The sequence below is a fragment of the Arvicola amphibius genome, chromosome 1 (assembly GCF_903992535.2).
Source record: "Arvicola amphibius chromosome 1, mArvAmp1.2, whole genome shotgun sequence".
Classification (NCBI taxonomy): Eukaryota; Metazoa; Chordata; class Mammalia; order Rodentia; family Cricetidae; genus Arvicola; species Arvicola amphibius.
This window is the reverse complement of record NC_052047.1, coordinates 104,819,274-104,828,748: the sequence shown is the minus strand read 5'-3', so window position 1 is coordinate 104,828,748 and position 9,475 is coordinate 104,819,274. Positions and strand designations below refer to the sequence as shown.

Here is a 9,475-nt window from a genome sequence, read left to right as displayed (position 1 = left end):
ATGCTCCCTTCCCAGCCCTTCATCAACATCTCCTTCTTCCAGCCACAGTCTTTCCTCATGACTGGCATCCCAGGACTAGAGGCTGCCCACGGCTGGATCTCCATCCCCTTCTCCTCCATGTACACTGTGGCACTCACTGGAAACTGCCTCATCCTCCTGGCTGTGAAGAGGACCCACAGCCTACACCAGCCCATGTACTACTTCCTGTCCATGCTGGCCCTAAGTGATGTGGGCCTCAGTTTCTCCACACTGCCTTCCACCCTGGCTGTGCTCTGGTTTAACTATCGTGTGATCAGTTTCCATACCTGCCTAATACAAATGTTCTTCCTACACTCCTTCTCTGTGGTAGAGTCTTCAGTACTCTTGGCCATGTCATTTGACCGCTTTGTGGCTATCTCCAACCCCCTGCGCTATGCATCCATCCTCACTAATAATGTCATCATCAGGATTGGGGCTGTCATTGTAGCTCGAGCAACTCTGTCACTATTCCCAGTGCCCTTCTTGCTTAAACGACTGAACTATTGCCCTGGCAAGATCCTCTTGTCTCACTCTTTCTGCTTCCATGCTGATGTCATGAAGCTGGCCTGTGCTGACATTACTGTCAACATCCTATATGGACTCTATGTGGTTCTGTCCACAGTGGGTATAGATTCCTTGCTTATTGTTATGTCTTATTCCTTGATTCTTCACACAGTGATGGGTCTAGCCTCCCCCAGGGAGCGTGTCCGTGCCCTCAACACTTGTGTTTCCCATATCTTGGCTGTCCTGGTCTTCTATATTCCAGTAATAGGTGTGTCCATGATCCATCGTTTTGGGAGGCACCTGCCCCACATTGTTCATGCCCTTGTTGCCTATGTGTACCTTGTGGTGCCTCCTGTGCTCAACCCCATCATCTACAGTGTCAAGTCCAAGCCCATCAGAGGGGCCATGTTCAGGGTACTAAGAGGAAAAGATCAGAGCTGATGACACTGGATGTTTATGGGACTTGGAGTTTGTGAAGTGGTTGGGAAACAGAAACAACACAGTGGGTCAAGTCATACAAATGGCTTTCTTATGGACACCAACAATAAGAAGTGTAAAAATGTGGTAAAATTTCTATAATTGTTTTTATCGTGCTAGGGATCATTTCTAAAGCCTGTAACACACTATGGCATCCCTCTACCACTGAGCTACATTCTTCTATCTGAAAATGTGTTTTGTTCATTTATCACCTCATTTATGTCATGCATATTTTCTTTTTTAAAATTTTTTAATTCATTTTATGTACCAGCCACAATACTCCCTACCATCCCTCCTCCCGTTCCCCCTGCACTTCCCCCCAACCAACTCCCATCCACTCCTCCCATGAGGAGTCTACAAAGCCTGGTACATTCAGCTGAGGCAGGACCAAGTCACTCCCCCTTGCATCAAGGCTGAGAAAGGTATCCCACCATAGGGAATGTACTCCAAAAAGCCAGTTCATGCACCAGCGATAGATCCCAATCTCACTGCCAAGGGCGCCTCAAGCAGACCAAGCTATACAAAGTCTCTCCCAAATTCAGATGGCCTAGTTGGTCCCATGCAGGCTCCACAGCTGTCCCTCTAGGGATCATGAGCCTGGTTCAGTTCTCTGTAGATTTCTTCTTCTTGATCTTGATTCCCTTTGTTCATGTCATCCTTCTTTTCTCTCTTCAACTGTACTCCCAGAATTCAGCCTAGTGATTGGCTGTGGACCACAACATCTGCTCCCATCAGCTCTATCTTCATCAGGATGGAGGCTCTATGATAACAGTTAGGGTATTTGCCATTCTGATTACAGGGGAAGGACAGTTCAGGCACCCTTTTGACTATTGCTAGAAGTCTTAGCTGGGGTTACCTTTGTGGGTTCCTTGGAGTTTTCCTAGTACCAGGTTTCTTCCTAATCTCATAATGGTTCCCTTGATCAAGGTATCTCTTTCATTGCTTTTCATATCCTTTCCTATGCTTCCCACCTATGCCTCCAGTGTACCCAGGAGATCTCATCTATTTCCCCTTCCCAGGGTGACCCATACATTCCTCATGGGGTCCTCCTTGTTACCTAGTTTCTCTAGTGCTGTAGGCTGTAGTCTGGTTATCCTCTGTATTACACCTAGTGTCCACTTATGAGTGAGTACATACTGTGCTTGTCATTCTGACTTGGGGTTACTTCACTCAGGATGATGTTTTTTAGTTCCATCTATTTGCCTACAAATTTCATGATGTCATTGATTTTTTACAGTTGAGTAATACTCCATTGCCAATGTTTTCTAGCACTACTTTAGATTCCAGCAACAGAAAAATAGTTCACATGTTGCCTTGCTTTGTAGATCTTAAACTTCAGTGCAAATCCAAAATGTCTAAATAGAAAAACAGTTTATTAAATGTGATGTAATAGGTACATTGTTTAAAGTAGGTACAAAGTTCTGTGGAAGCAGACAAACAAGTAGTTTATCTGTTTATTATTGTGTCCTTTCTATAATTAAATGTGAATAATTCTGTTATACAATATTGCTAGGATCATTATACACTAAATAATATATGTCACAATATGTTGTAATGCCAATAAATATTGTCCATTCTAATAGCTGAAATAACTATTGATTTATTTATCCCAACAAGCTTTCCTAAATTTATTCTATTCTGACTCTTTCTTACCTGACAGATATGTTCACAATCCTGGGCATGCATGTATACAAAGAAAGTACTGAAACTAAATATTTATTGGTTAAAAAAATCATGAAAATTTTGTTTTGAAACATTCTGTATTGGGCATAAAATTTTATCAATTAAAATTTATCAATTATAAATAAACAGGACAGCAAATTTGCATACTAATAATATTTTTCACTTAAGTAAGTCTCAACTGAGTATTACTGTGGGAGCTCCTTCTGCTAATTGCCTTTAAGATACCAACCTATGTGGGCATGGTCTTTTACACTATAAATGCAGCTGTAAAGATGCATTCACTCTCTCACTTCCAGCTCCCATTTCCAGCTGCTAGATTCTGTTCCTGTTCCCCATTTGTGCAGAAGACTGTGATCTAGGACAATCTATTAGTCTACCTTTAAATAAATAAAAAAATAAATAAATATATGTAATTCTGAACTAGTGTGGGATTATTTTGTAACTTCCGTCATCATCTGGTGCCCAAATGTGTAGATTGGTTCACCAGCCACATGGCACATTGGGCATGGACTCTCCCACCCGCAACTATATCCAACACTCAGATGCAGCATGCTGCTCTTCAGCACTCCCAAGCTCACAACCCATAGGCTACCAGTTAGCAAGTTACATGCCAGCCCACACACTGCTGCCTGTGATCCACAACTTGAACTAACAGAAAACTTTGGGTTTTCTCTTTATGTTGGGCCTCAACTCTCTTAATCATTTAATCGCCTTAATAATTGCTCTTAATTTGTTAAACAAAGCATTTTTTCAGTACCCAAGTAAGCAACACATGTTATTTGCTGATGCTACTGTATCCCTCAGCCACGTGGCTGTAACTGCATCACCTGCTGGAAAACAAAGATTATTACACCTACTCCAATTCATTGTAATTGCCTTGCGACAGGTAAGATCCAAAAAAACTACAAAAATGACTTATACATAATTATCCAGGAGATCAATAATTATTTTGCTTATGCTATTAATGGTATTCTACAAAGCTTAAGTAATTTTCCTTCTACATCCCTTTCTTTGATTCTAGGAATTAGTTTTGGTTTTCATATTATCTCAATAAAAAATGGTTTGATAACAGGGCCAAGAATGAGGCACTTTTAGAAATAATACATTCTGGGCCAGGCGGTGGTGGCGCACGCCTTTAATCCCAGCACTCGGGAGGCAGAGGCAGGCGGATCTCTGAGTTCGAGGCCAGCCTGGTCTACAAGAGCTAGCTCCAGGACAGGCTCTAGAAACTGTGGGGAAACCCTGTCTCGAAAAAACCAAAAAAAAAAAAAAACAAGAAATAATACAGTCTCTACAGGCTAATAATGGACAGACAGTTGAGAAGATTAATACGATGGAGAGGGATAGCATCAATTTTACAGAATTATTGCAAAGCATTTGTGTTGTAGAATTTAACAGTTGGAATCTGTTGAAAGTTATGATAGGTTGACAGATAAGATATCTCTCCAGGAAGGTAATATGCACACCATCAAAATTATATCTAAAGATGAGATGTTATCTTAATGGACAAGTTTCATACATTGGAATCCTCAATGAGGGCATTAGAACAGAACAATAAACAAGAGACTCAAACTTTACAAAAGGCAGTTGTAAAAAGAATTGAAAAGATTGAAGAATTTGTTGAAACTGATGAGCAGGGACAGAAGATACAAGGACAAGCCAGACCCTGGGATGACTTACCCAGAGTTTTAACTGCATATTCAGTAACTTCCACAGAAAGACGATCTGGCACAAAGTACCCTAAGGTAGTCAAAGAATATACAAGGGAACCAATATATATGAATGATCTAAAAGAAGCAATAGTGTCTTATGGACTATATTCACCTCTTGTCAGGAAAATGGTAAAAATGTGGGCTTCAAGCAAGAAGGCTACACAATACGATTGGCAACAATTAATCTCAGTGGTCCTAGAAGATGGACCTCAACTGCTTTAGAAGTGTTATTGTAGAGAAGAGACAAAAAATTTAGAACAACAGGGATTTGAGAATTCCCAAAATCAAATTCTTGGCAAAGATCATTACTTTGATCCTCAGGAACAGGCTTGCTATAATGATTGCACCTTGTCTGTGTAAAGAACAGCTGCTTTAAATGCTTGGGACAGGATTCAGAAACCAGAAAAGAGAATTGAGTCATATATTAGGGTTAAACAGGGCCAGAGAGAACCCTTTAGTGACTTTTTACAAAGATATACTAAGGCTGTACAAGTAAGAGTAACAGACCTAGAAGCAAGACATATACTTATTGAATCTTTGGCTTTTGAAAATGCCAAATTAGAATGCAAGAATATTCTTCTAGCATGTATATATTCCACAGTTTCTTCATCCATTCTTCCACTGAAGGGCATCTAGGTTGTTTCCAGGATCTGGCTATTACAAATAATGCTGCTATGAACATAGATGAGCATATGCTTTTGTTGTATGATTGGGCATCTCTTGGGTAGATTCCCAATAGTGGAATTGCTGGGTCCTGGGGTAGGTTGATCCTGAATTTCCTGAGAAACCGCCACACTGCTTTCCAAAGTGGTTGCACAAGTGTGCATTCCCACCAGCAATGGATGAGTGTACCCCTTACCCCACAACCTCTCCAGCAAAGGTTATTATTGGTGTTTTGGATTTTAGCCAATCTGACAGGTGTAAGATGATATCTCAAAGTTGTTTTGATTTGCATTTCCCTGATAGCTAGGGAGGTTGAGCATGACCTTAAGTGTCTTTTGGCCATTCGAACTTCTTCTGTTGAGTCAGTTCCGCGCCCCAATTTTTAATTGGGTTAATTGGCATTTTACCGTCTAGTCTCTTGAGTTCCTTATATATTTTAGAGATCAGACCTTTGTCAGTTGCAGGGTTGGTGAAGATCTTTTCCCAGTCAGTAGGCTGCCTTTGTGTCTTTGTGACAATGTCCTTTGCTTTACAGAAGCTGCTCAACTTCAGGAGGTCCCATTTATTCAATGTTGCCCTTAATGTCTGTGCAGCTGGGGTTATGCGCAGGAAATGGTTCCCTGTGCCCATTTGTTGTAGAGTACTTCCCACTTTCTCCTCTATCAAGCTCAATGTGTTCAGATTAATATTGAGGTCTTTAATCCATTTGGACTTGAGTTTTGTGCATGGTGATAGACACGGATCTACTTTCATTCTTCTACAGGTTGACATCCAGTTATGACAGCACCATTTGTTGAAGATGCTTTCTTTCTTCCATTGTGTGCTTTTAGCTCCTTTATCAAAAATCAGGTGTTCGTAGGTTTGTGGTTTAAGATCCGGGTCTTCTATACGATTCCATTGGTCAACTTCTCTGTTTTTATGCCAGTACCAAGCTGTTTTCAATACTGTAGCTTTGTAATAGAGTTTGAAGTCAGGGATGGTAATGCCTCCAGAAGTACCTTTATTGTATAAGATTTTTTTTGGCTATCCTGGGTTTCTTGTTTTTCCATATAAAGTTGATTATTGTCCTCTCAATCTCTGTGAAGAATTTTAATGGGACCTTGATTGGGATTGCATTGAATCTATAGATTGCTTTTGGTAGATAAGAAGCTTGGTTGCAGCTGCTCTGGAGGCTGGCTCTGCCTCTCTCTCCACTTTTAAAATGGTGGAATCACAACCAGTGCTAGCTCTGGGGCCAGGCAGAAGCTGTACTTAGCACTCCAACCCCAAGAATGAGTGTTCAGCACATAAACCCTTTTTATCTGAATAACAGCCAAATCTGCTACGCAGAGCACTGCACAGCCTGGAAACATCTCTGTGTATGGCAGCAGGAATCGCCATGCTCTCCTGCTTGTGCATGCCTAGTAGATCTGATTCTGCCACCTGCCCAGGCAGGGAACGCCGAGCCATGGGCATGGTCTCAGCTATTTCTTCCTGACCCCGAATGAACACACATACACCAGGGCCCACAAATGCCATTGAAATGCTTCATAGCTGTTCAACTCTTTATTAGCTCAATCAGGTATTTTAGACAGGCAAAGTAACACAGCTTCACAGTGTTAAACAAATGCAACATAAAAGAATACAACACATCTTTGCATCATTAAGCAAATGTTCCACAGCATAAACAAATGTAACACATCTTCAATTAATATTCCACAACACTGGACTTTCTCCCATCAATCTCTAATTAAGAAAATACCTTATAGCCCAATCTAATGGAGGTATATTTCCAATCAAGGAAATTATCTCTGTGATGATTTCAGCTTGTATCAAGTTGACATAGACTAGCCAGTATAGCACACATGCTTGTTTTCTTTCTTGTTTGATTGTTTTCACTTTTTTGAGAGGGTTTTCATGTTGCAGCCAGGCTAGTTTTGAAATTATAATCCTCTTGTCTCAGCCTTCCAAGTGCCAGGGATACATGTTCATAATCCCACTCTGTTAGTTCCTATTTTCACTCACATTCTCCCGTTGTAGCTTCATGACATTTACTTGAGTGGTATTATATCTATCATAGAGATAAGAAAACCTGTTAATCTAGCTAAGAAGCTTGAAGGGGTTGATACAGAACCAGATTGAAAATCCAGTTCTATTCAGACTTCAAGCCTCTATGTCTTCGTATGATATTATTTTCTCTGTATCATATATGAGATTTATACCTTACTTTGACTTGATTGTGTCATATTTTATGTTTACAACTTTGAAAAGATGGCTTGTATTATTATTATCTTCTTTATACGATTGGGGAAACATGTTCAGGGAGATATTTTTTAAAAAAATATTTTATTATTCTTTGGGAAATTCACATCATGTATCCAGTCACCCTCATTTCCCTGTCCTTCCATGTCTGCCCCCAACCTTTTTGACCTGCTGTGGGACTTGTATCCTGTAAAGATGGTTTTGTACCCTGTAAAGTTTTGTCAGGTGTATTGTTTTAATAAAATGCTGATTGGCCAGTAGCCAGGCAGGAAGTATAGGCAAGGTGATGAGGCAGGAAGTATAGGTGGGGCAACCAGAAAAGGAGAATTCTGGAAAGAGGAAAGGCTCAGTCTGCAGTTGTTATGCAGACCAAGAGGAAGCAAGATGAGAATGCCTCACTGATAAAAGATACCAAGCCACATGGCTAACACAGACAAAATTTATTTGCTAATTTAAGATGTAAGAATTAGTTAATAAGAAGCCTGAGCTATTAGGCCAACCAGTTTATAATTAATATAGAATTCTGTGTGTTTGTTTGAGACTGAACAGCTGCGGGACCTGGTGGGACAGAGATCTCTCTCAACACTCCCCTCCAAATTAAAATTAAAAAAAAAAGAATATTCTTGAGCCTTTAAAAGTCAGATTAGTACCGATAGATGAATGGATCTTGCACACAATTAATGTTGAAACATTTGACTATAATACTGAGGCTTGGGTAGGAAAAGCGATTTCCAATGGTATGAAGATACACCAAAATGCCAAATGTTTTAATTGTGGTAGAATAGAACCTCTAAGAAAGGACTGTAGACAAGGAATTCATAGGAATAATGTCTCCTCTAAAAATGGCAAGAATAGGAGGACTCAGCCTTCTGGTATATGTAGGAGGTGTGGCACAGACCAAAATTGGACCAATGAATGTAGGTCAACAAAAGACAGGCAAGGCAACCTGATACCATTGGGAAACTTCTTGGGGGGGGCCTCTCGCAGGCCCCCATATCAAGTAAGATCCAGTCATTCCCAGTCACTGTTGAGAACATGTCTCACCAGGAAAATTAAACAATTCGGTGCCTACTGTAAAAAAAAACATACTGTCCTGGATGATGGAATAGACATGAAAGATGAATCAAGAATTCCAGTAGAAAATAAAGAACATATATTTTGCCAGACTTCTATAAATGATCCAAGACCAAAGCTAAGAGTGTGTATAAACGACATTGTAATTGAGTAATTACTAGACATGGGTGCAGATATGAATATCATTACTCCAGAATCTTGGCATCCAGAGTGACCTCTTCAGGAGGCAGATATTTAATTCCTAAGAATTGGAACCCTATCTCAAGAAAAAAAAGCATGAGGTAGGTTGAATGCTTAGGGCTGAGGCAGTAAATTTATGGGGTTATGACCTATTGCAGCAATAGAATGGCCAGGTTAGCATTCCTGCAGTCCCAAAAACTCATGTTTCTGGGAAGGATATTATAAGGTATTATAAACAAAGGTCACCATCCATTCAGGCTGTACAAGAGCACAAAACAACTAGCAAACCTTCAGAGGTTCTAATAGCCTTGCCTTTAAAATTATTAACTGAGAAATTCACATGGGTTAAACAATAGCCTTTAACAGAAGATAAGTTTCAGGCTTTAGAATAGCTGGTACAGGAGCAACTAGATGCTCACCATATTGAAGAATCTACCAGCCCTTGGAATTCTCCTGTATTTGTTATTAAAAAGAAATCTGGAAAGTGGAGAATGGTGACAGATCTAAGAGTTGTCAACAAGGTTATTCAACCTATGGGCCCTCTATAATTTGGAATTCCTCTGCATTCTCTATTACCAAAAGAATGGCCTCTCATAGTTAATGATTTAAAAGATTGTTTCTTTATCTTTACAAGAAATGAGCAGAGAAAAATTTGCTTTCACAGTGCCTACTTATAATAATTCTCAGACTACTAGGAGATATCAGTGAACCATCCTCCCACAGAGAATGTTCAATAGCCCCACCCTGGGTCAATACTTTGTAAGTCAGCCATTGGAAATAATATGCAAACAATTTCCTATATCTATAATTTACCATTACATTGATGACATTTTGTTATCTGACTCAAATGCACATACTTTATAAAGAATGTTTGAAGAAGTAAAGAAAGTTTTACCTAGATGGAGATTACAAATTGCTACTGA

General features: G+C 39.9%; 1 protein-coding gene across 1 annotated transcript; it reads left to right on the top strand.

The window, feature by feature from the left end:
- On the top strand, positions 1–963 carry LOC119825943 (olfactory receptor 51I2-like). The gene has a single exon (XM_038346969.1). The coding sequence runs from the start codon at positions 1–3 to the stop codon at positions 961–963; it is 963 nt and encodes a 320-aa protein (XP_038202897.1).
- The last annotated feature ends 8,512 nt before the right edge of the window (positions 964–9,475 follow it).

Bases quoted from the DNA above. Each gene is read 5' to 3' on its own strand.
- LOC119825943 (XM_038346969.1), top strand. From the start codon at position 1: ATGCTCCCTTCCCAGCCCTTCATCAACATCTCCTTCTTCCAGCCACAG.